The 27883-nt window shown below is 41.5% G+C and overlaps 1 protein-coding gene across 1 annotated transcript; it reads left to right on the forward strand.

Moving 5' to 3' along the window:
- Positions 1–2052: 2052 nt before the first annotated feature.
- On the forward strand, positions 2053–26374 carry HTR2A (5-hydroxytryptamine receptor 2A). Its single transcript, XM_066571258.1, has 3 exons — positions 2053–2640; positions 6568–6768; positions 21354–26374. The coding sequence occupies exons 1-3, from the start codon at positions 2220–2222 to the stop codon at positions 22166–22168; spliced, it is 1437 nt and encodes a 478-aa protein (XP_066427355.1). The 5' UTR covers positions 2053–2219; the 3' UTR covers positions 22169–26374.
- The last annotated feature ends 1509 nt before the right edge of the window (positions 26375–27883 follow it).

The following is a 27883-nucleotide window of genomic DNA, read 5'->3' on the forward strand; positions in this document are numbered from 1 at the left end:
GTCTTGCTGGGTTCACCTGTGGGTAAAACTGGCTCCAAAAAACTTTACTGCGAAAGGCTTTCTGTAACTGTGCCCCACTGATCTAAATGGGCTCCAGTGTGTGCCTGAGACTCACTTTGATATGGGTTTGGGTCCATGAAGAGATTAGCACATGTCAGCTGAGCTGTAGTAAGGCTCCATGTGTCTGAAGCTCCCCGAGATCTGCAGCAGGGTTAACAGTGCTGCACACAGAGCTGAGCTATGGGAGCAGCCTGCAGCTCCCAAGGGTCTGCCAGGACCCACGGGTGCCCAGTGACACTGGCACCTCTCTGAGCTCTCACTGTGAACTGCCTGAGCCTGCCTGTTTAAAGCCATTGCCCTCACCATGAGGGAAGCCTGCAGTATATTTCAGGATGTGTGGGTGAGCAGCAAACCCACTCAGCCAAACTTTTGACAACTACTAAGTCTCAGAAAGTCTGGGAACTGTTTTTTTTTTAGGTTGAAAATTGAAGAGTTGGCTATTTCTTCATGTATGTCCAGGCAGCAGAAGTAAAAGGCAGAAGCAGTGTCAGGCTGTTTTGTTACCCCTTTGCTCTACACACACTTTGCTTCACAGAAAGAACTGCTTCATTCAGGATGCCTGCTTGGGACAGGCTGCTGGAGTTAGCAGTTACATCTATCTCCTGACAAATGAGTATGACATCAGAGTGACTCCAGTTTTTTATAAATATCTATTGCCAGTTTGATTCATATGTCAGCACAGACCTGGAGTTAAAACTGAAGGGGGCTGCATATTATGCCTGCCTTTTAAGGCTGGTGGAATTTCCCCTCTTTAGGGAAAAAACTTCTCACTTACATATTTCACTAATATCTACCATTGCAAGCCTTAGATTTTGTCTCTCTCAAGCCTGCATCCTGTAAATCCCTGTAATTGCATGCAGCTGTTTGTGAGCCACCCGCTGCAAATTGAAAGCGTGTGCTGAAAAAGCCCCCAAGCAGAGAACCTCTAAAACAAGCACTGAAAAAGCTGCTAGTTTACCAAAAAGACCCTCTCTGCTCTGCCCTCCCCTGCCCTCCTCTGCTGTTGCTACCTTGCAGTTTCTGACATCCAGAGAGTGGGAGGTCTGACAATCCGAACAAGGCAGCAAGGGAGAAATTCCATTCCTGTTGCAATCAGTAATTCCTCCGTGCAGGCTGCTTTCTCGGGAGCGTGTGCGCGCGCTTTCTTTTGTGTCACTTCAAGAAGGGCTCTGATATCATTATTACTTTAAATATAGCTTGCCCTGGGGCGGGGAAATGCACAAGGAAAGAGCCGGCGAGCAGCCTATCTCTCAGAAGAAAAGAGCAAGCCTTGCAGCACAGGAACTGGCTTCACTCAAGTGTGCAGTTTAGAAGTCAAAAAACTATTTGAAATACCACCATTTGGAGGAGGCTGAAGAAAAAAGACACAGAACTGGCTAAACGCAGCGAAGAATATTGTAAACCAGGGTGCAAAGTGCATATATTGGCGGTTTGAAAGTGGGCTCTGAAGTGCAATGTAAGTCTTCCTTAAATTGTATTCTTTTATAACAGTATCTAGTTGTTTAATTTCCATTCTGAAGCCATGCTGGGCCAAAAGGTACAATTAGCTACAAAAATCAGCATGGAACAGAATGTGTAGTCTCTGATATGAGGCTGAAAATGGTTCTGAAATACAACAGAAGACAGAGACTATCAGCCATATTATGGAAGATGCACTATAAATAAGAGCATATTTAATTATTTCAAGAAAAAGACGCTGGATGGAATAATTAATCAACTTTCTTAATAGAGAAGCAAGAGCTTTGCTATTTAATACAGCAAGATATTTTAATACTGCTGTGTTTAAAATTGTGTGATAGCAGTTACCAATAGCAATAAGATGTAGCTCCAGAGGGGAGTCCTAGTAGTTGCAAAAGTTTTATGTCTTTTATTTCTCCAGCATTTTTGCTCTCTGAAGCCTCAAGTCCACATTCTGTATCCTACAGCCTGATTTTACTTTTCAGCTGGATTTTCAATAAATGCCAACACTGGACTTCCTCTGGAACTGAAAACAAAACATTTCAGCTTTTGGAGTAATTCTGGTATGTTTTTCTACATCGCACCAGTGGCAAAAATACAGTTGACAAAAGATTGTGCACCCTCAACTTCTGGCATGGAGAGCTGAGGAATATAATGCCCAATGGTGACAAAGGGTGCTAATTTCCTGTTTTTCACAATTTATGTCTGTGGTTTTGGACTTAGCAATGGATATTCTTTGTGATGGAGAGAGCTCTGTGAACCCAACTGCAAACTCCTTCATACAAATAAACCATGAGAGAAGATTCTACAGAAATGTTTATGGAGCTGGAGAAAATATATCACATCTCTGCAACTTGACTGTGAACTCTGACAACCTAACCAATCTTTCATGTGAAAGTAACATGAGCCCATCGTGCTGCCCTTCACAGAAAAACTGGCCGGCTTTGCTGACAGTGATAGTGATTGTTTTAACCATTGCTGGAAATATTCTTGTCATCATGGCTGTTTCACTGGAGAAAAAACTACAGAATGCCACTAACTATTTTCTAATGTCACTTGCAATAGCTGATATGCTGCTGGGTTTCCTTGTCATGCCTGTGTCCATGTTAACTATACTGTATGGTGAGTATTAGCTGTGTAACCTACTACATGTATTGATAAGCCTTAAACATTGCATGCAATAACATCTTGTTGTCATTATGATTTCATTCTCCTACCACAGAAAATTGTTATCACTCCATATAAATTGAAATGTGTGTCACTGGTTAATGGGTGGAACAGGTGAAGTTTCCTATTTTATTTTTCCAGCTACAGGCATTTTAAACACAGTCCATAACATCAGTTTATTACTCAGTTGTCAGATGAATTGTCTCTAAGTGTATATGAAGATGCTTTATTCTTTCTACTGCTTTCAGGTTTTTTCCCTGGCTCATAATTTTCATATTCCCAATGAGAATGTAGGGTCCTGCCAGTTACTCTGTTCTGCAAATATGCACTGAAACACTAATGACCACTTTTAGATTCAAAGTAGGCAGCCCCCTTAATTAGTTTTAACGAAGTAATACAAATGTAAATAATTTTCTTATCAGCAATACCCTGCTTAGACATCTACTTACTAGCAAATGCTGGAATAAATATTGCAGGAGTTAAGAAATGGATGGGCATTCATTCTGCCTGTTTAGTAACATTTAATGCAAAACTATTATTTCTTAAGAGAAGTTATTTAAGTTAATAATGACTCACAGTTCATGCCCTTGCAGGTGATTAAGAGCAGATCTTCTCATTTTCACCAAAATCATTTGCAGCACAGCTCATGCCAGAACAAGCAGCACCCTATGTGTTCAGCACCAATTTTGTCAGGCTGTTACTGTCCTTAAACTTCAGAAATGGTCCTTTCAATGTTACTGAATTGCTGCAGCCAGGAGGAAAGTAGATTGTTTGGAAAGATTTCTATTACTTCACTACTTTTGGACTTAAGGTCCAAACATGAGCCTGTTCTTAAGGGAGATTTAATCCAGAGAGTTGGAAGTTTATTTTCCATTTTCAGCGTCTCTACACAGATCGCCCCCAGTAGCATTTGCAAACCACATTTGGCATCAGTCATGGTGCAATACCGTGATTTACCGTATTAGTGTGCGATTATCTTTGGCGGGAGAAGCAGCGTGAAACAGGAATTGTCCGATGGGTGAGATTTGAGTCGTGCCTGACACCCTGAGACAAGCAACAGGGACTCCTGCTGGCCGGGCTCCGCTGCCGAGGGAAGAGGCGCCCGGAACCCGTGTCTCGGGAGGGATTTGGGGCTGGCTGGGGCGCTGGATGCCGTTCCCGCACGGCGGGAAGCCGGAGCCCCCGAACCGGGCGAGGCTGCGCCGCCTCCCTGCAGACGGCCGGGGCACCGGGGAGGGGCTGCGCTGGCTTTGCCTCCTCTCTCCCTGCTCCTTCCCTGCTAGATCAGCAATGGAAGCAGCATGACTTGGGGTGAAAAATCATCTGGTGGCACGCAGTGGTACCAGGAGAACCATCTTGGTGTGGTGCACCATCAACTTCCAGGATGATCAGTGATGGCATGGAGGGAAACCTCCCCTTCCATAGGTGCATTTTCTTGGCTGCAGCTGCTCAACTTGAGCCACATCACCTATGCTGACAGTCTTGAGCTCGAGGAGGCCTTTGCACATACCTGCTCTGCCAGAACACCTCCAAGCCTGTGGAACAAGAGTGCCCCACCACCCCTTCTGCAGCCCTTGAAGGGGTATGGCTCTTGCTTTGCCCAGAGATGATTTTCTTGAGAGGTTTATAGCTGCTGTGGGCAATTCTGGTTTGGGTGCCCAGCCATGCCAGCCATGTGTCTGTGCCAGTCTGCACCCTTTGGGCTGGGCAGGATTCTCCATCCACCCAGCAGCCCCAGACTGCTGGGAAAGGCAGCACCCAGTAAGTCCTGCCAAGGTGGACGTGACTACAAAGCAGAAAACTTCTGTAGGATGTTATCTACACCCCTATTAAGGGGGCACCTTATTGCATCCAGAGTTTTCTCCTCTCATATAGTTTCCTGAATCTGTAATCTCTAAGGAAGTTTATCTGGCAGATGCTGTTTTATGCCTCCCTCATCCTGGTTTATTGCAAAGATGAGAAGTCTAGAAGGATATGGCAAATGTGTTCCCAAAGGAAGAGAAGATGCATGTTGTCAAGTGTAAAAATACTTTAATGGTTTTCCCTGTGTAAACTGGCCTGGCCTGACAGAGAGATGCTACTGGGAAGTCATGCCCCTGAAAGCCAGCCATCACATAACACACTCCAGGGACCAGACTTCCCAACAGAAGAGCAGAAAACATGATAAAATACATCCATAACTGCTGTATGGCTTGTCAGGGTCAGCTTGTATTACAGCAACCCAAGAACACCAAGAAATAGGTCTCCTCAGGACTCACTGAGACTAAATGTCATTAGGCACAGACCTACCTCCTCCACCTCTCCTTCCATTCCTGCTGTTGCAAATTTTGTACTGTATCTCCAAAGGAGACGGGCAGTCCCCAAAATACTTACATATTCTCACAATGTGAGTTTTGGCTTTGCCCCGTGCCACTATCATGGGCAGCTTGGATAATATCCTCTGAATTAAATCACTACAAGATAACTGCAAAACTTGCTCCAAGGAGAGCTATTAGTGGTTCACTGCAGTAATAGAAGGGATTTTGAATGGGGGTCCTGCAGGGCTCTGCTTAGCCTGGGTCTGCTTAGTACTGCTCTGAACAACATGTATTGTGTGTGGAGTGAGAGCTTATACAGCTTTCCAAAAGCACCAAGCTGGGAGAGGTTACAAGCACTCAGGGGGACAGGATGAGAATCATCAACAAGAATCTGGACCCCTGAAGAGAAACCAACAAACAACATTCAGTGAGGATAAGTGCAAAGGTAAAGCAAACCAGCTTCTACTGGAGAAATTTGTGAGGCCTTCAAGAATGCTGAACAAGATCTGGCTGTCAAAATGTATCATTAGCTAAATGTGCTTCACTAGCATGATATTTTCATTAAAAAGACACTTACCATTCCAGGTTGTGTAAGTAAAGACACTCCCTTCAAGATGCATGAAGAAGTCTTGTATTTCACTTAGCACTCAGGAGGGCTTTGCAAGAGTACCGAGTCCTCTTTTAGTCACTGAATGATATACAAGATGCAGATAAATTAAACTCATTCTAGGGCAGAAAAACAAGAAGGAAAAAAAGTTTTAAAAGCATGATCTGTAAGAAAAAGATAAAGTACTAGGTTTTTCTTAGACTGGAGGACAAAAAAATAAACACAAAACTAGGCAAGCCATGATAGCCATCTCCCAACAGCTTTGAGAAAGGAAAGTAATCAATTCATCTTCATAGGTAGTGGAAAAAACAAGGAAAAAGTAAGGGCTTAATTAGCAGCAAAGAAGCTGTAGGTTGGATATTGGTAAAAACTAATGCATCTGCTTTGGCTTGCTTTCCCTGGAGGAGCCTATCAATATTCATTGACAGAGGGAATATCCTTATTTAGGTATGTGGTAGAGGCCTAAAGACAGGTAAGATAAATATCACTGGTATGCAATAAATAATTTTTCTTCTTTAGCTTCCATTAAATCCAAAGTTTTACTTTCAGAATTAAGGCAGCTTTGCATATCAGCAGGTGTTGAAAATGCAGTAATTACATGGATAGAAAGTCTGAAAGCAAAATTGAGAACTTGCAGATTTACAATGACAAAATTGCTTCTCTTTTCATAGATTTGCTGCCAAAAATGTTTAATCATAGCACCAAGCACTAGCATTATGCAAATAGAATTAAAAAGAAAACACATATGCTGCCTGTAGCCTGGGAAAGAAGCAGAGTTAACCCCAAAAGCTACTGTTAAAAAGCTGCAAACAAATAAAAATATTTTCTTAAAACAGTGTCAGGCAGCTTCTAAATGTATCACTTACTACTACATAGTACTTACTACTATCCTCTTAGAAGGATATATGCACTAAGGCACATGTCACAACAAGGGATATATGCCCCATCTTTAGCTGATGCCAACTTTCTCTTGTGCAGGATACGAATGGCCTCTGCCTAGGAAGCTGTGTGCCATTTGGATCTACCTGGACGTGCTGTTCTCCACGGCGTCCATCATGCACCTCTGTGCCATCTCGCTGGATCGCTACATCGCCATACGGAACCCCATCCACCACAGCCGCTTCAACTCCAGAACCAAGGCTTTTGCCAAAATCATTGCTGTTTGGACCATATCAGTTGGTAAGTGAGGCAACATTTCAGCATGTAATTGCAGCTTTCCAGCTTTTGAGAGGATTTGATGTATATACTGCAGTTTAAAACTTTATTCTCTGCCTGCAGTATTTTGCTTTCCACTTCTATGAAGTGCTGTAATGTAGTAATTATGCAATGGAAGCCAACAACAGTGGGAAATGGAGGAGACCTGAGCAGCACTGAAAGAATACACATCAGTGATAGCATGACCACATTCAAGTTTATTTTAAAGATATGTTGATTTCCCATACTGATGAATCATCATTACCTAAACATCTGAAGAGAAAAAAAATATATCAATTGAAAAAAAGTATTTCCCTCTTATATGTAAGTCAGTTGTTCCCAATTTCTTATTTGGGTAATTTGCTTAGAGATTTTTCTCATGGGCAGATCTTCTCTGCCTTTCTCGGTGTGTATGGTGGGGAATTTATGCATCCTATTTAGGAGAAAACAGATACTGTGTGCAGTAAGAGTAGTCTGTCCAGAGGACAGTTCAGAGTTACAGTCCAAAATAGGTATTCTGAATGACCTAGTACACAAATCTCTTTTTGCACTGGCAAAACCCAGAGCCTCAAAACTAGGCAGGGGAACACTGATCTTTTATTCCCCTGGTGGCAGCATTTCCAGGGCAGTCTTATGGTACAGGAGTTGGGAGAGTTTGGTGTCTGATGCCATCAGGAATTTCCTCACACAGCTGGGGTGGAGGTTCTCAAATGCTTTGAAAACACTTTCAGTGCTTGTAGACCCTTGAGCATTGGCAGCTCACTTGTATTAGAGGCGGGAAAAATTCACTCTTTTGCCCTGGAAGAGATGTGAGCTGTCAGCAATCAAAGGAAATTAGCTCCTTTCCTGGCTAATACAAATTATTGCAAGTGGTAACAGTGATCCCTTACCACTCTTCCCAGAGGAGGGAGAGGAGATGATGCTTAACATGCTGCCAGCCTGGCTCTCTAAATCATCTCCTGACCTCTCTCTTGATCCTGACCCACAGTCTGAGAAAAAGCAGTCTAGGATTGTTAAGATTTAAAATACTGTATCTTCTGCTGCACAGCAAGAAATTATGGGAGTCTTCACTCAACAGGAGAACAGTTTTGCATTCTACACAACCTGATGAGGCTCAACAGCATCTGGCTCTGGGATGCATTCACCTGATGAGATGTAGATGTCTAGCACTGGCCAGGTGAACTCCATCCTAAACATACCTAGTTCTCAACTATGAAGGAAGCCTATAGCAACTCAGATGTAGATGTCTTCATCTAGATTAAATGAAACATATCTTGTCTCTTCTACAGTCACATTTTTTTAACATTACCTACTCTGTCCAGTTTTTCCAGTTTTTGAAACTGCTAAGTGCAAGTATTTTCAGTGCATTTCTCTCTATATAGCATAAATAAGTCAAGCATCCCTTAAAATTGTGCATATTGTGTTTGTCTGCACTTTGTGTGTGGTGCTTTGTGCTTAGTGTGTGTGAAATTACTGCCCTTTTTAAACACAAATTCACAGAATTATCAGAATGACCAGGGGCAAACCAGTGGTCCACTCTGCTCAGCATCTTTTCTCAGACAGGGGCTTACTGACAGAGTATTTGAATTAGCTCACTATTAAAAGGAATCTGGAAAAAAAAAAGTTATTTTAGCTCTATTAGTTAGAACATGGTTTATGTAGCAGGAGGGTTTATTTATTTGATAGCTTGATATTTTGTTTCAAAAGTTATGTCTTTTCCTTGCAGTAATAACTAGTAACATATCCATTGTAAAAACACCTTTTCTGCTCTCTGGAGAAACTGTCTTCTAACAGTGATGAGTCACAGATGTTACTTGTTATTATCATGGCAAGTGATAGCAATGTGGTCTCTATTTATAGAACTCTGAAAAATACAACTCCTTATTTTATTGGAAGCCACTCCAGTGTGGCATGAGTGAAGAGGACAGAGTCCTGCTTTACTGCAGCTGGATGAGGACATGTGTAAAGGAACAGTGGATGTCAGGAAAATAGGAAGGATAATAGGATAACTCCATCTCATTCACACATTTTGTGTCACCAAAACAGTGACTCCTGCAAATACTTCTAGCTGATTTGTTGGGCCTGAACCCAACTCACCTAGATTATAACTTCTAGTGTACCCAATTAATTACACTTTTGTTCACTAAATTTATAATTTTCCTTTATTCACTAAATACGCAAATATATTTAGTCAATTTTAACCAAAGGCAATCAGTGATCTTCCTTCCATTGGCTTCAGTGACATATGAAGCATTTAAAAAACAGCAGAAAAAAAGCACAGATAGTTTAGTTTACTTGACTTCTAAAATCTTGATTTTATCAGTTTAAAAAAAGTAAATTGTGGTAACATTTGTTTTTGCATTTAGTGGAAGAAGAGCATTTAGCCAAAAGCCCTTGTTTCACTAGACCATGTAATGCCACAGGCAATTGGTTTAAAATAGATTCTAATTACTGTAACAGATTCTAATTGTGTCTTTAATTCTTAAATCATCCAGTGTGCACAGTGGTTAGATAATTAGATTATTTGTAGCTGTTGAAGGCAAAAGCTCATTAAACCCTGAAAATTATTCCATTTGTTTTAAAGCACAGAGGTCATTATTGAGAACAGGTGTAAAAAGCCAAAGGATTTTCCCTTGCTGGAAAAAAGTAGAATTTTGAATGGAAGTGGAATCTATAGAATTGTAAATAGAGCCTATACTGAAAAATACATGTAAAGTACCTTTGGGTCCTAAATGGGCCTGACAAAGGCATTGCTCTGCAAGAGGCCAACAGTGCATCACCCCTTCTTGAAAGGGTAACATAAAAGAATTACAGGCATGAATGTTAAGTCCTTATATATAACATTCCTCATTTCCTATTTCTCTCTATTCCTCTGTTAATGGTCTAAGTAATGTGAAGTCTGATGAAGCCCAGGCACTCTAAGCTGAGTTTTCTCTTATCATTTCTCACTCAGCCTACACATCTGTTCACTGCCTTCAGGCAGTCTCTGCACTCCCCAGTCACTAACAACTTAGATTTATTCAGTACTTTTCAAGCAGAAAAAAAAGCCCAACATGGATCTGGATGAATCTGGTAAAATACCTCCCACCACATAACTCTAAAATTTTGCCATTGCTTTTGAGGCTTCGAAAATGAGAAATACTGTGGCATGTGAAGCAACTTTCTCCAAAGTGCAGGGTGAAGTTAGCTCCAGGTGTACAAATCAAGCCCAGTGCAACTGAGCCCCCAGATAATTTGGCAGTGTGACATTTTATGCCGATACAGAGGCTTACACACCCTTCACAGGCAGCCTGCAATTTCTCTGCATGGCTTCTTGCTGCCTTACAGCATTTGGAGGCCAGGGAAGCAGCAGGGATTGGGAGAGTTCAACTACCAGTGCCTCTGGATTGTGTTTTGTTGACAGCTTTGGCCTCCTTAGGCTCAGTCTTCTTTCTGTCAAGGAGAGCTTTCATTTGAAAATCCCTTTACAGGTTTCAAAAGGCACAAACAGCTAATAAACTGCAGGCTGAGAATCCCTGTCCTGAATCTGCTGCACATCCATTTCTTCCAGGTGACATAATTTGCCATTTCAATCAATTCTAATTTATGGATGCCTTGGCATAGGAAAAGATCATTTTCTAAAACATGGAATATACTGCCAAAATATATAAAATTGCAAATAATTACACACTGAACAGTACTCTGGCAATATAGATTTAAAGCTTAGCACCTAAATTTGGAATTGCTGGAGCTAAACTTAAACCATCTACTACACTATCATTTCCCTAGGGAACATTTCTTTTATTTTTATCACACTCATGAAACCATCTCTCAGAGACTGAAAATACTGTTTGCTCACTCCACCTGCAGGATCTCAGGGGCAAACATTGTAGGTTTTATGTTTGGGCACCCTGGGACCTTTACAATTTGTGGATGTAGATGATGCCATAAAAATAAAATAAAGTTGAAAAAAATTGTTGCACAACACACAGAGAAATTTGCGTCAATTATAGTGAAGGGTGTTGGCCTGAAATATCATGAATAAAGTATTAGAGCTTCAGAACCATCTCAGAAATAGAATCTTCACTGTATTTCTTCACAGAGACACAATGTATGAGGCTCAGTAGTCAGCAGCAATTATGTCAGTAGAAAGTTCATTGCCATACTAATGACTCCTACAGTAGGGACAACTAATGAGAACAGGCCCTTCGTGTACAGGTTGTCTGGGGTTCAGTTCCATGGAAAAGGAACATTCAGTGCTGTGATGCACATTCCTGAGTTGACTAGCACATGTATTCTGGTCATGAGGCATTACTTCAGATAGTTCTGAGAAAGACACACGAATGTCCTATTTACTTTGATGTAAATTATCCCCATGTTTTCCATGTAACAGAACCCTTTGCTTGATTTGCTCTTCCCAGAAGAGTGAACACATCCACCAGACCATCAGCTTACCACACATATCTCCCTCCCATAACTGTGAAGGTTTAAAAACCTTGCATTTTGAACTTCTATACAAAGTTAAGGAAATGATCAGCATTCATTGCGTTTTGAACTTGTATATGTTTGTTCATCTGACAAGGAGGTGTTACTAACATTTTACTTGTCTTTATGGAAAAAAAATACTTAAAGGAATGTTAATGATTGAAGTGCTTTCTAAATTCTCCAAATTTGGAAACATAAAGATATGAGACACAGGCATGTGTTCATAGGGACACATTTGCAAACCAAAGACACTGAGCAATCCAGCACTCATCTGGATGGGAGAATATATTATACCAGTAAATACGTGTCATCAAAGGAAGAATAATTATTATGTATATATTGACCATGTTCTTTGGGTAATTACTTTAGGATGAGATTAAAGGTTTTGCCTATAAAAAAGGTACACACTCATTTTGTGAGCAGTCCTTTTGCAAGAAGCAATCTGCCTTTCAGGTGAAAAAAGGAATGAGGGGTGGTCATAACCTTATTGTGTGGCATTTCTTTCTGCTTTGGTTTTATTTTTAAAGGCAAGTTATAAACAGTAGAGCTGTATTTTTAATAGAAAAGAGCCTGCTTAGTCAAGGTGCAGATGAAAGAATTAGTTGTTTTTAAAAAAAAAAACAACTTGTCTTTGTTTTGAAGACCATAAGGACTGTGTTCTTCTTCCTCTTGAAGCTACCAGCAAGAAGCATAAAGTTCATTTGGACCAGACCTGTCCTGTTATGAGGGTTTTTTGAATGAAAAAAAATAAGTTGGTGGGTGCCAATATGGCCTGCAATCAGCCAGTCTCTCTTTGTAGGGTATATCAGAGTAAATGGAACATTTTAAGAAAAAAGGCAGTATCTCTAGTCAGAGGAGCTGGATTTCTGCATAGAAAATGCCACATGCAGCACAAATGATAACAAAAGAACAAGGTACAAGGAATTATGTTGGGATTCATAAATTCTGTTGTCTGTACACTGTGACTGCATTTAATCACCTTCTAAATTAAAAATGGTGCTGCACATTAGCACAAGTAGCACAGTGTTGCATAAACGAAAATGTCAAGAAAAGAGAAAATTTCATTCATTTTAAAATTATACAGAAAGATTTCACAAGTTCCTTTATTTATTATATTTGGCTTAAGCCAGATATTGTGTTTTATGACATGAAAAAAGGTTCATGTATCACAGAATTCTTTAAAATTAAAGGCTTACATTTATCTTTACCAGCAGGAACATTGCAAACTATTGAACACTTAGGCTGTAATTAACTTTCCCCACACATTATCTGGCCTGTGCCATTGGCATCATTTCTAAGCAGAAGCCCAGCAAAAAAAAGTCAAGGGTTTTGTCAGAACTGCAACAACATATTCCTAATTACCTGAGACAAATTTAGAAACACCTGTCTGGTGATTTTGCCTATGATGTCCTCCAGGGTCATTGATGGAAAATAGCTTGTTGAGCTCCTGTGATGTCCTGAAAGCAGGCTGTAGCATTGTGATAAAGGCTTTCTTTTCTGCCTGATCAAAATTGGAATCTGTGTATTTCACAGTATTCAATCCTGCTTTTATGTAGGAAATAAATCACACCCACTGGGAAGACTTATTTCCTTTTGGCAGAACATAGCCCTTGTTACAGCTTCTTGTATTTGATCTGAGTATTGAAATGTCAAATTGACCACTATTGCCAGGATCATAGTCTGAACTGAACTGTGCATATCCTGAGAGAAAAACTGTGATTTTAGGTCCAAGGTGCACTGAGTGAGCAGTGTAAATTTCCCCTTACAAGCGCAGAAGTACTCAGACGTTTTAGATTGAAAGTTCCCCAGTTAAATCCAGGCCTGCCTTGCACGCTACTGCAGGGCATGAGGAGGTCACTCCAGCATTTCTTGTTGCAAGAACAGATCATGTATTTATTTTTCATTTCCAAGGTGCTTTGTGACACTTAACAGAAAGATGAGCCTAGGGATCATGCTGTAGCACCCACACAGGAACCAGTAGATGGTGGAAATATGGGCAGATACAATCCCTTCAGATATGCTCTCTTTTTCTCTCTTCTTCAACCCTGTTATCTTGTAAGTGTGACCAGGGCATTGGCTGGTCTAACAAAGTTCAGTCAGGGTGAAGGGCATTAGCTACAGGGTGGACAGTGAAACATAAAGCACAGGATCCTGACTCATCATCTTCAGACCTGTGCAGGTCTCTAAGCTGCTTCTCATTCTGTTTTTCCTTCCAAATTATCCGTCATGTCAGGACATCTATCCCAATAACTGTCCAGCCACTGCTGCAGTCTTCTTGTATAACTAGTAAGAAGCTGACAATTTGCTTATTGAGCAGCTTCTGCAAGCAACCACAAAAGGAGTCATGGAGAAACAACTGGGACATGGTCTGAGGTCTAGAAAATCCATAAGAATTACAGGTTTTGTTATCTCTGCCCTTCAGATGGATAAGACTGAAATTATTGTAAAAAAAAATAATTTAAAAGTTTATCTGATAGCTACATTCAGCGTCCTTTTAAACTACACAATGAGGCCAAGTAGCACTGCTGAAGAAATCTCAGAGATACTAACAGAAAGGTCCATTCAGTTCAGTGGAAGATTAGGGCACAGTTAAGGAAATTATCAGCATTCAACAAATCACACCATATAATAATTAAAAGACAGAGATATAAAAACTGGAATATCAGGGGATCTTATCACTTAGACTGCTCTAGGAGGCATTATTTGCTTATGGTAGTGGAATATCTGAGATATTTCCGTAATTTCTGGCTTATTGCTGCTATAAGTATTTTTTTTAAGCCTTACTGTGTGTGTAGCATGTAAAGCACATAATAAATTAGCCCAAGGATCCTTTAGAAGCTTCATAGCTAAAAAGACAAACTGATAACATCTGATCTAGGAAGATCCTGTAAAAAAGGTATGGTATTTCCTTCTTCTCAAAGCACTATTATCCCCAAATCTGCTCCCCTAGGGGCCTGAACAGTGAAATGCTGCGAGGCCATCTGACATGGAATACAGAAAGCTCATATGCTAAACAGAGGGGGTATCACAGGTAGCTGGAGTTGATCCTACACAAGGTTCTTTTCCTTTGCAAATTAACATATTTACCTAGGCCAGTGCCAACCATAAATTTGTAACTTTTGAGTAGAAATTAAACTGTTGCTACTGGGAACTTAAAAACACCAATGCAATATAAACAATATTAATTGAGTACACAGAAAGAAAAAGGGTGTTTCACCTGCTCTGTGCACTTTGCTGAGCCACAGAAGCAGCAGCCTCAAATAGCAGGAGGAGAACCTTGTCCCTCTGTACAGAGATAGGCTGGAGACATGTGGAACCCCTTGCAAATTTTCAGACTAAATATTAAGTGCTACATTGTAAGGTCAGTTACTTTTTACCACTTCTAATCACCACGGATGAAGGGTGTCCTTAGCCTACAGTTGTCATTAGCCTACAGTTGGCATTAGCCTATGTCCCCTGGAGGGGCACATCATGCCCAGCTCCCTTCCAGCTCCCAAATGGCAGCAGAATTGTAGCTGCTGTCCACCTTGGACTTGGGCTCTACTCAGCCAGCATCCTCCAGGCAGGTTGCTTCCTCACCTTCTTTTATTTATTTCTAGCTGTTTGATAGGTGTAGATTTCTATATGCCCTTTAGTGACTGGGTAACCACCTTAGACAGAGAGATAACAGCTTCTCTTAATTGGAGATCTCTGTGAGAAGCCAAAAAAACACCTTGGAGGAAGCCTCTGTCCAAATGAAAAATAATGTCCCCAGTTGAAAAGCAAAGACTGTATTGGGGAATAGGCTCCACTGGAAACTGCTGGGCAAAAGGTTGTAGCTCCCTCAAATACTCAGGAGGCCTGAAAAATCCGAAAAGAAAATTAGGGAACCAGACTGTAAACAAGTCCTACAGTATAACTAGCAAAGAGAATTTGAGGAGTGCATAGGCAGGAAAAGCACTTAAAGCCAAAAGCAAAGAAACTATTTCCTGCTGTTGTATTCTTGCTGCCTTTAGGAAATAGGGCTGTGTGCACATTTTGAGAATTATATCAAAGCAGAAAGCGACCCATCAGCGGCTTCCTCTCTCATAATTCAGCTCACTCTGAATGCCAGAGTTTCTATAGAGCTGGGTCAAAAAGGGGCACCTGTCCTTAATTTCTTGCACTATCCTTCCTGTAATTCTCCTCTAATCCTGTTAATAGTTATTTTATTATCACAGTTCTACAAATTAATTTGGAGACACATATCTCTGTTCTTGTTAAGAAATAGGCTTCAGGACCAAGGACATAAATGGGGAACATACTAGGAAACACAGACTTCTCTGATTTTGTTTTTCTAAAGTGAAATAGATAATTTTTGGAATAAATTATCATTCGCCATACTTTTCTCGTATAAAAAGAATTGAATGTATCTCCTGCTAGGCTAAATAATATGTTTCCTTAGAGATTTTCTGAGCTGTCAAGAACAAAGCTGTTTCAAAATTAATGAAGTAATCCAGCTGTTACCTGGCACCCCCTCTACATGATGTTAAATTTGTTTTCCTTTCACTTGTATTAACTAGAATGCGTGTGACCAAATGAAGTGTTCCATGGGAAAGATACAGAAAACCAGCTTCATGTGTGCCTTTGAATAAGTAACTAAATTTGGTCTACCAGCAGTTACAAGGAAAATGCATGGACTCACTCTGATTCCATTCCTGTGAGTACAGCCTCTTGTGATGCAGAAAGGAGACGATGCTCCCCAGGACTGTGACTCACTTAGCTCTTGAGGAAATCCATCTGAAAACAAACATTATGTTGGGATTTGTGAGAGAATGCTCCTCATCCACTTCTGCCTCCACCAACACATGTACCTACCACCAGGGAAGGATTCTGTGCTGGTCTCACATGTGAGGAGAAATTCTAGCCCAGGACTTTGGGGACATTGTCACGCTGACTAGGGAAGGTAGAAGCTTTTTAACGTTCATGCTAACTAGATGCAGCCTCAGATGGTAATTCCCAATCCACACCGAGGTTTTCAACATCCCCTCTTCCCAGGTGGAAATCTCTGCTTCTGCACTGCCACCCATCAGCAACCTGCACACATTGGAAATATGGCTGGCACTACTCTGGCAGCAACAAAATTATCACAGTGAAGGGTTTGTCATGACTGGAAAAGAGTCAGTGGGGGAATAACATTGTCAGGTGCATGCAGAGAGCAGCTCTTTGCAGGTCTGAGGAAACAATGATGTAATGACAAAATAATGAAATGTCATGATGTACCAACCATAATGGTGAGTGTCAAATGCCAAACAGAGACACAAAGCCAAACTGAGCAGCTCCTCTGCAGATGTTTAAGTGGAAGTAACTGTTGCTAAACTCCAGCTCCTCATATAAGATCCAGACACATAGCCATCCTTGATACTCAGAGGAAGACATGGTCCATGGTGCTTCTGCCACAAGTGACTCACCGTGGCTTGTGTTCCTTGAACAAATATCCACACAGGGAACCATGGCTGCCCAAGGGAACAAATATTCTTTTGTGTGGTTAATTAAGTCAAAAATGTTTAAAAAAATGTGATGGCAGTGTGCAACAAGGAGATTTTTATACAGCATGAAACTGAGGTTATGCATTGCATGCCTTGGGATGTAGCAGGTGAGTTATACATGGACATCTGTTTGCTGGTTGAATGTGTAGATGTACCAACAGAGGATATTTTCTGAGCACAAACAGGCACCAGATACCAGCATGGTCTTTTCTAAAGAAAGTAGACCACATGGCCACATTGAGCTGCTTGAAGGAGACACTGGCCTTCTCAAGCAGCAATCCTTTCAGAGGTCCCCAATGTCACAGCACATCTTTGTGCAGTGGCCCATGAGCTGGCCCATGACCTGGTATGTATGAGTCAATATGACTGCCAAAACCTGAGATGGGGAGAGTTTTTTGTTTTTCATGAGAAAGTGAACAAAAGTGCCAAAGGTTTTGAGAAGCTGTAGTGACATTTCGAAAAGGTAGTTCCTAACCCTTAGACATTTATTAAGGCACAGAATAATGCTCATTTGTATTAAACAAAATTGAAATAGATATATGCAAGGTGAAAGCATGTGACCAACAGTTTCTGCTTAAAGGAGACTTCACTGAAAAAACCTTGACCTTATCAATTCACCTCCCCCTCCTTATCTTCACCCCAAGTAACCCAAGTGTGCCACCCTACACACACATTGTAAATTATGGCTTTGATTTATGGATAGTCTCAGCAGCTCAAGGCAGCTGCAAACCCAGTTTACCTGTCCAGTTAAAGTGGTTTTATGGCTGCTGTATACCTCTGAAGCCAGCAATGTGTAGCACTATATCAACCTTTGTCAATTTCAGCAGACTTTTTGAGAGAACAAAAAGGATACCATTGCTTTACTTTTAACCTTTGGTGTTTGCAAGAGCCTTTTGTCATTCTGAAACTATGCCCAAATTCTTGAGGTTTAATGCAGAATTTATTACTCATCTTCCTTGTTTGGGATCTGTTGTGCGGTTTATTAAAATCCACAGTTTGAAACAGCCACGTGTGTATAAATCATACCATCTAAATAAACCACCTTGTGCCAGAGGAACATAATATTTAGGGCTTGTTGACAAGGGAAAATGTTCCAAGTGTGAATGTCAACTGGAAATGGAGTGGCTAATGTACCTTACATTACAGTGCTTGAATGAAGTGCTCCTATTCTGTGCTGAATGCTTCCTTGTGCCTCAGTTTAGTTCTTTTGAAAGCCAAGGAAGATAAATCATAAAAAAAGCCCTCAGGGGATACCAAGATTTTTTCTAGACTGACCTTGAACTAGTGGGAGCATGGAATGGGCAGGGTGTGGAATAGCTTAATGTTACAGCCCTTCCAGGTTGTTTCCTCCAGATCTACTGTTGGCACATGCTTCACTTCCCAACCACCTGTTTGTCCCTACCTGGTAGCTCTGCATGATCCTTTCTCTGAAGCTGATTTTCTTCTTATGACATTTGAATGCACAGGCACCATCTGTGTCTCCTTAAACATTCAGTCACCAAGAGCAGGGAGCTGGAAAGCAAGGACAAGTAAACCAGGGAGTATACATCTGAACCATCCATGTGAAACAGATCATTCATATTCAACTTTTAAAGAATTAATTCAGTCAGTTGCAATAATGCTAATGCAACTTTAGACTAGGGCTTTTTGTTATGGGTTTACAGGACAAACTTCATCTTGACCAAATGTGACATGTGGGTGATATTCTTGGCCATATGTGATGATTCCTAAAAATCCCATCAAAATAGTGGATGTGAGTTGCACATGGAAGCTCTGTTACTGCCAGTTTAAATATGACTGCCTTTGAATTTGGTCCCTGTGTCCTCATGGAATTTGCTGCAGAAGCCAACTGTTGAGGGGGAACAAACCCTGTTGCTTTCAGGAGGACAACAGTAAATTTAGTTCCTGTAGAAATATGAAAAGAGAAAACTGGGCTGGACATTAACGTTTTCCATGCAGGAACGCCACAGTATCATTTGAGGGGATGCCCTGCATCAACTGAACTGGGCTTACACAAAAAGCAGTTTACAGCTGTCAGTGTTCTCTGCCACCAAAGCGTGGTATCTCTGCTGTTTGCAAACTCTATACAGGCCACTTCCCTGTGGCTGTAGGGGAAAGATGCCTTGAGTGGTCACTCAGAAAAACCTACGTGACTGTGACTAGCAGTGCCTGCTACAGCTCTGCTGCTACAGCATTTCCATGCTTGTTAAAGGAATGCAGGAACTTCTGCTGCACACTGAAGGCCATTTCCCTTTTTTAAAGCCAGAGATCTGGATTTAGATGCCAGTCTGCAGAAGCTGCTAAGAACAAAACAAAGCAGTTGGGGAATTGATCCTCTTGTTTCAGGTGAGAAGTTGTAACAGACTTTGGCTCTTCCCTTGAATAAGCATGCAAATTATGCTAAAATTTTCCTCTTTCTACTGCTGCAGCCTCTGCTCCCATGCCTCCTCATGCAGCTGAACCATAAGGTAGTAATGAAAAGCATCTTTTTACTCTGTCAATACCCTTGTTTATTTTATCTCTGCAGCTCACGCTAGGTCTTTGAATTAAATGAAAAAACAGCCTTGCTGTTATCAGCACAGGGCAGAAGCAGATGGGAAACTTGTGGTATTGCTCTGACTAATGCTGTGTCTTTGTGCAGCTGGAGTATGATGCTGGGAGGTGCTGGATGCCTTCAGCATCCCTTCAACTCATCCAAAAAAAGAAAACTAACTTCAAAGCATTCTTCATTTCCCTGGAGTTGTTCAGCACCCCAGATTACTCAGCCATGCCTGGACAGTCTGGCTTCTGATGGTGACCTCTGCCTCCATGCTTTCAGTGAGACAGACTCAGACCTTTTTAGCCAGTAGCTAAAAACACTGGAGGTTTCTGTCAGCTCAGCTCAGGAGCTGCCACAGACTGCATAAGTTTGCAGCTCACTCACTGGCTTCTCCTAGCCCAAGTTCAAACATTTAGAGCTTGAACAGGAGAAACAGAAAGGGTAATACCACAGGCTCTCCACCAGCTTCTGCCCTGGGCAGATAAGAAAAGCACTTTTCTAAAGTGGCCTGAGGCAATGCCATGACTCAGTTCAAAGTTGCAAAGACAAAATAAGCTACAGTGTTCCTAGAAAAAAAGGTCTTTGTAGAAGCTCCAGAAGAACAAAAAGAATGAAGCACTTGAACAGAATAATAATCTAATATTATTATTACTGTGGTAATTATTGTTTGGCATTGAGCCTGTACTCCACAGTCTTCCTCTAGGACTGGAGCTATTATGCTAGGCACTGGATATGTGTGAAATGAAGAGACAGGCTATGCTTTTAAAAGGCTTCCAGTTTAAGCAGCAGAGTGGGAAGAAGGGGAAAAAGTGAGATAGAGGAAGGTACCATTGAAACACAGATCTTTCAGGACTCATCTGAGAAGGAGTAAGGACACTCCTGGGCATCCACTGAGCCAAGTAGGGCACAGCATCCTCACATCATAAGAAATTCTTCTCTAGTCAATGGTTTTATTTCTCATAAGCCAAATACAGCAACTGGGATTTCTGATCCAAAATGCAAACAGGACTGAAGCTCACAGATTATGCTAACTTTCCACAGGAATCTGAATCCTGGTTGCTTTTATCCAAACAGGGCTGCACTATCACCCCCTGCTTCACTCCACTTTTGCTATCTTTGCAGAACATCATTTCTTTCATTGTGTGAACATTGCCTCTCTTGGAGAGACAGCATCCATTTGGAGGGGAAGAGACAAATTCTGAAGAACAACCCAAAACCAACAACCAGAGAAACAGCAGCTGTTTGATTTTTCCCAGACTGTAGTAGCATTTGCAGAAATCCCTGGCTGAGTAGGCTTGAAACAGGTAGAGCCGTCCAAGGAGAATGGACTTTGTCACCTTGTCTTGCCATTCATGACAAGCCAAGGATGCATGCTTCAGGTGAAGACAAATTTTGCATGGCTGTGTGCAGAGAAGGCAGCCTCTAGTAGCTGGAAATATAGTGGAAGGACTTTTGCAGTCCTGCAGGATAAACTACATCTCAGGCTGCCTCATAGTATCTCTCAGTGCTTAATTTGTTCCTGTCGTTCATCTGGCCATTGCCACATGGGAAGCTGGGTTTTGTTAGCATTTAGCATTTAACTATATGGAGATTACAGCAAGAAAAGAGAAAGACAAAATGAAAGATTAGACCTATGACAAAAAATTATCTTTCCTCCTAAAATTAGTATTTCCCAGAATTATTTAGAAGCCAGAACACTTTTAATCCTCTAATGAAAAACAGTCCCAAATCACTCTTATGGCACTCCAGAAAAGAAATACATAGTGTCATTTTGGTCATATTTCATAAAATCCTTTGTCAAGGTGGCAGGGACCAAGGAGCAAGTCTGGAGATCATTACAAGGGGCCCAAGATTCAAAATCACGCTTTTCTGGCTACCAGGTATCATAGGACAGTTGAAAGGAAGCAAATGTGTTCTACGTGTGGCTGAGGTAATGTGTATAGCTATGATCACCTCAGCCACAGGAAGAACACAGGTAGATGTTTATTTGTTTTTTCTTGGAGTCTGGAAGTGTTTTTCATTATTGTTTTTAACCTCTTCTTTCTCTCATCCACCTTCAGGTATCTCCATGCCTGTACCCGTCTTTGGACTACAAGACGACTCCAAAGTATTTAAGAAGGACATGTTTAAGAAAGACATCTGCTTACTTGCAGATGAAAATTTTGTTCTAGTAGGCTCTTTTGTGGCATTCTTCATCCCTCTAACCATCATGGTAGTCACTTACTTTTTAACTATCAAGTCGCTGCAGAAGGAAGCTATGCTATGTGTGAATGACATTGGCCCTAAGACCAAGTTTACTTCATTCAGCTTCCTCCCTCAGAGTTCCCTGTCCTCAGAGAAACTCTTTCAGCGCTCCTTGAACAGAGATACGGGGACTTCAGGGAGGAGAACCATGCAATCCATCAGCAATGAGCAGAAGGCTTCCAAGGTCCTTGGCATTGTCTTCTTTCTGTTTGTTGTGATGTGGTGCCCGTTTTTCATCACCAATGTGATGGCTGTTATTTGCAAGGAGTCATGCAAAGAAGAGGTCATTGGAGGACTCCTTAACATATTTGTTTGGATTGGCTACCTTTCCTCAGCTGTCAACCCACTCGTGTATACATTATTCAACAAAACCTACCGCTCAGCTTTCTCTCGCTACATCCAGTGTCGCTACAAGGAGGAGAAGAAACCTTTCCAGCTGATTTTAGTGAACACTATCCCAGCACTTGCATATGACTCCAGACAGCTCCAGCTAGCACAAATGAAGAGCTTGAAAAAAGAGGTGAAAATGATGTCTAAGGATTACTCGGCGGTCACGATAGGAACACATCATTTAGATGGTACCTCCAAGGGAAGTACTGGCCCGGGGAACGAAAAGGTTAGTGGTGTGTGATGGTCAGCAGCTGCCATGACAACCACTCTGTATGTGCTGAAAATTCCACCTGCTGTGAGAAGCTCTGATAGCTTAGGAAAATCAGCTGTGTTCAAGAGACCTTCCAACAACATCATATACTCCTCACATTATCCTGTGGATGAAAAGCAGGGTTGAAAGGGTATCAAATGTGCAATTTTTTTTCATACAGTACATTGGCTGTTTTAAGCACAGGCTTTATTAAACTTATTTTTTTAATATTCTAAAGGATATATTTCTTAAAGAAAAAAAATGCAATTTCTGGTATTATAATATGGGCTGTGAAGAAACCTACGCATTTCTTTTCTCTTTGCAAATGAAAGCTAAGCTGTCCTTTGATGTTCTTGCAGAGTAGGCTCCAGCTAGTTTGTCTTGCTACAAATGAGTTTTGTTATCATTAACTGAATGAGCACTTTACAGAATTTTAAACAAAATGATGGTTCATTTGCTAATATATATTTAAAATAAATCTTAAAGTACTTAAAAAATCTATTAAAACTGCTATAGATTAATTATATGGACATTTTGTTAACTGTTTTTATGCTATTTTTTCTTCCTCAGTAACCATCCTGAAATGTCCCTGGGTTTTTCTGCCATTTGTTCTGTATTTTAAATAAGTAATCTTAAAAGGTAAATTATACTTGAATAATCCTCTGTTTCCACCACCACTTATAATCTTTATTTCAGGACTTGCAATTTACTTGCATTCAAAAATTTCATGTGTTCAGCTTAAAAATTGAAAGTAATATTTTCAAAATTATTGGTCTTAATTCCCTGCTCCCTCCCACTGGTGTTGACAGGAAGGTGAAGTGAGAGAACAGTGGAAAACCAGGTACAACATTGCTAAATAATTTCAGCACCACTTCCAGATTCATGACTCTGTTCAATTCCAACAAAATCTGATTTAAGTAATGTCAGAGGAAACTCTGCATGAGTAAAGTCTTCAGTGAAAGGTTGAAGTAGATTCTTTCTCATCACTTCTCTTTGGTAAAAAAAGGCCGTCATGAAGAATGTGCTGGTTTTGGTTTAGGGCTTGTAAAGCCAGAATTATTAAAAAACTGTTAGTTGCTAAAAATAGTTTTCCCTTGTTTCACTGTATTGCTGTTAAGGCAGATTGCTCAGGAATGGTCAGAAGATTGCACTACTAGGACTCAGCCTTAATGAAATATGTATGGGCAAATGGGGCTCACTTGAAAAATAACAGGACCTGTAAACAACACTGCATTTCACCTGCATAGTTCCAAGGGCAGAATACATTGCTTAAAGAACATAAAATACATTGCTTGACAGACATGTCTAGTCATGAAACTCTTTTCATGACATCATAACAGATGTCACTGAGGGCAGTGGGACTTTGCTGAAGAGGGCAAATATAAATGCTGCACTCACATGCAAAGTTTAAATCAAATCATTTGATTCATTCCATTATTTTTTCTGCCATAACCTCATCAGAACCAGGATGTATTCCAGTTTCTTTGGAAAAAATACTGCCCATCCAGAAGAAAAACTCCAATGCCTTCATCTGTCCTTCTATTGAAGTTGTTCAGTTTTTACAGAGCAATTAAATTTCCACTAAGTCAAAGAAGGAGAGAGACAGAGAGAAAGTGGACCTTTTCTAGTCTACCAGGTGGGAGTCTTTGGAAGAAGGCCTTTAGCTTAAGATACTGTTCTATGGCAGACAAGGACTTAAAAGTTGGCTGGGCATTTGACTGATTTCCAAGAAACTGGTTTATTGTCATATACATGGTAAAACTAAATCTACTAGTTTTATGAGCCCTTTCTTCTGACATGGGATAGGTAGGAGCCACTGTGCACTGGTCACACAGAAGCTCTGCATGCACATGATGACACTGACCCACCCCACAGACCCCAGCCTTCATGTCTGGGACAAAGTGTCATGCTGCAGCCCCATTCGCAGTGATGATGCCATGCATGTCACCTATCACCTCGCAGACATGGGTTTCCCCCCAAACTGGTCATTTAGGATGAACTGATAAATCAAGTGGAATAAATGCTGTGCTTACCAGGTGCTGTATGTGCTCTCTCTATCTCTGGGTACATTTGACCATCTCAGTCAAACTGAACAGCTTCAGCAGAAGCAAAAATGAACTCGCTGCTCCTACCTCCCTATGCACACATCCTGCTCCTGCCCAGCACTGTGTGAGGAGTGTCACACTGGCAAAGAAGGCATTCCAAGGAGAATCTGCTAAATGCAGCTGAGTATGAGGACTACCATAGCAGTAGCTGGGAGCAGTGACTTTCCACTCTTTCCTGTCAAGTTTGATATTGACCCTAAATCTATTACTTTGAGCTAAGTACAATGCCCATCTTGTATCCCACAGGCCAGATGTCTCCACTCCACAACTGGGGTGATGGTTTTGAGGATCTGCCCTTGGAAACAGGTATCTCAGGGAATAAGCAGGCAGTAATAAAAGCAAAGATGTTTTGTGAGGAGAGTCTGAGGCTCTATATCTGTACCCAAACCAGATTGCCTTCATGTGATGAATATTGACAGGGGACTGAAGGTCTCTAAACCTGCATGTGAGGGGAAAGGAAACAAAGAGGCTTCCACCAGGGGAGGAAATCACCATATTTTTTACCATTTAGGTCTGACCTGATGCAAGTTTCTCTGGCTTTGCAATCAAAGCAGTAGGTGGGACAGACAGCTTGGATCTTATTGCCCATTTGTGCCAGGGAGCAGAGCCCACCGGCATCCTGTATGATGTATATGGTACCCTGCCCTTCTCCAGAGCTCAATTCCTCCCAAATCTCCTGAAGTCCCAGATGCTGCTCTGCAGAGTCTCCTTCACTAGCTCGCAGCTGATAAATTGTTACTGGACCTTTCACATTCAATGCTTCTGCTCCCCACTTACTGTCTGCATTTTGCCCATGTGGCAGAGCAGATCAGCCCTCTGTTTCTCTTTCATTTCACTTTCTGTTCCTTGTTCACAATGTCAAATTGCTCAGGTTGCAAATACTGACAGGGAATGTTTCACTACAATCACAGAGAGTTTCAATTACTGGCTTGAAGTTTCATTACAAGGTGACTCTGAACAATCTTTTTTTTTTCCCAGCTTATTTTAAAATAAAACATGTATTTTGGACATAAGAGACTTAACAGCATTTCATTAATTGACAGCTAGAGAGAACATAACACTGAGTTTTTGCTTAGAAGCAGGGAAAACTAATGTCTGACATTTTGATTCTGTAGCACTCAGACGGTTTTATTGAGTGATCAGCAGCTTTTGCCTAAGTAGCCTCTCAAGGCCAAGAATGCACAGCAAAGACCAATATCTCCAGCTCTTTATGGACATTTTTGACTTAGAAAAGCCTGATTCTGCCACCCTGCATCAAAATATTAATAGGTTTTTGTGCAGTTTGCCTTAGTGAGGATGACAGAGTCAGGATATGAATTTGTTCTAGCCACCATGCCAAATCTGCTAGGGGGTGTTCATCAGTAGGTAGCAATTAATGGACTCATTATACTGCAGACAGATGACAAAAGTTCAGCTGTTTTAAACTAGGATTTACAGCACTTGGCACATGCTTGGAATGAACACCGTGGTTTAATATGACCAGCTTCAGAGCAGCATCTCCATCTTCCAAAAAACTGTGTTTTCATTATACATCAGAATGGAATGGAATTTTTTTGTAATTTTTCAGGTTAAAAAAAAGAGAAGACATTCATACAGACTGGTTCAGAGGTTAGGGCCTTCTCCTACTTCACAGGAAAAGCATGCTGAGTCAGTCTGTCATATCTGCATCCAAAAAAACCACTTCATCTGAAAAAACTGTTCAGCATCAATTTTTCAAGTAGATTGACATTTTATTACTTTTAAAACTGCATCTGAAAAATGTCCAAAGACATGAAGCTCACCATGTATCTCCTAAGCTGGTGTGCATCCTTTTTACACTTCAGGGTAAAAATTCCTATGTATCTATCCCATCCAGTCAACCATGCACTGTACTTATGTAATTATTGCCAGATGGTGAGATGCATTCTATTTTGAATACCTATATGTTTGCTTATGTAAATACATAGAGAAAAAAAAATTTATTGTATTTTGTAATGTTAATGTAAAATGGTGTTTCAATGCTTTACTGTTTTGTCTGATCGCACTGCTAGTAAAGCAGATTAAAATATTCAAATGCAATCAGTTGTTTTATAAACTGGAGGTTTGTGTTAAATAGCTAATTTTGTTTGGTTTTATTTCTCCCATAAATATTCAGTACAATGTCAGCTGAAGGCTAAAGTAATTTTAAATATTTTTCTGGAGAAAAAGAAAGAGCATGTTGCAGACTTTTAACTGTCTCAGTAAACTGGTCCAAAATGAGCCATTGTAATAATTTGCTTTTTCTAAGGACAGCCATCCTTCTACTGAAGAGGTACTCTTTGGGTAAGTACATACAGCTTAGTTATTTTCAGTCTCAGAAACAATGTATTTGCAATAGTAGAAAGCCAACTAAATTAATTTCCCTAAGAAGTAGAACTATAAGATTAAAATTAATAAGCTGCATTGGTTAGCATGGTAAGGTTTCACAAGTGAGGAAGCTACAGGAGTGGGCCCTCAGATGCTTCCAGAAGTTTTGCCCATATCTGACAGATCCAATGCCAGCCAGCTCCAGGATGGATGAAGGTCTGGACAAGGACAAGCCCAGCAGCCACCATGATGGTGCCATGGGATAACAGATTTAAGAAGTGGGGAAAAGCTGCACCATTGCAGCCAGAGAGAGGAGTGGGAATATGTGAGAGGAGCAACTCTGCAGACACTGAGGTCAGTGGAGAAGGAGGGGCAGGAGGTGCTCCGGGCACTGGAGCAGAGATTCCCCTGCAGCCCCTGGTGCAGAGCATGGGGAGGCAGCTGAGCCCCTGCAGCCCAGGGAGGTCCATAGGGCAGCCTGGATCCCCCTGCAGCCCAGGGAGGTCCATAGGGCAGCCTGGATCCCCCTGCAGCCCAGGGAGGTCCATAGGGCAGCCTGGATCCCCCTGCAGCCCACGGAGAGCTCCACGCTGCAGCAGGTCCTTGCCAAAGGAGGCTGTGACCCCGTGGGGAGCCCGTGCTGGAGGGGGCTCCTGGCAGCATCTGTGGGAAGTCAGTGGAGAGAGGAGCCCCTCTGGAGCAGGTTTGCTGGCCCGACTTGTGACCCACAATGGAGCAGTTCATGAAGAACTGCAGAGGGAAGGATGCATGTTGGAGAAGTTCATGAAGGACTGTCTTCAGAGGGAGAAACCTCAAGCTGCAGCAGGGGAAGTGAGGAGTCCTCTCCCTGAGGAGGAAGAGCAGAAACAAAGTCTACCGGCTGAACGAGTTCCCATTCCCCATCCCTCTGTGCCACTGTGGGGGAAGAGGTAGAGAAAATCAGGAGTGAAGTTCAGCCCAGGAAGATGGGAGAGGGGTGAAGCTGTTTTAAGATTTAGCTTTTATATCTCTTTAGACTACTCTGATTTGATTGACAATAAATAATTTCCCTAAGCCAAGTCTGTTTAGCCCATGACAGTAATTGGTGAGTGATCACGAAGTTTTCCTTGTGTTTCCTCTGCCCTGCCTGGCTGAGGAGAGCAGTGGGAGTTTGGTGGGCATGGGGTGTCCAGCCCGGGTCAGCCTCACCGCCAGAGCAGCACAAAGAGCGTGGCACCGCTACAGAGACAGAAATAACCCCCGGGCCACAGAACCACAGTGCCATCTATTGTCGGTA

Source organism: Molothrus aeneus, chromosome 2, assembly GCF_037042795.1.
Source record: "Molothrus aeneus isolate 106 chromosome 2, BPBGC_Maene_1.0, whole genome shotgun sequence".
Lineage (NCBI taxonomy): Eukaryota > Metazoa > Chordata > Aves > Passeriformes > Icteridae > Molothrus > Molothrus aeneus.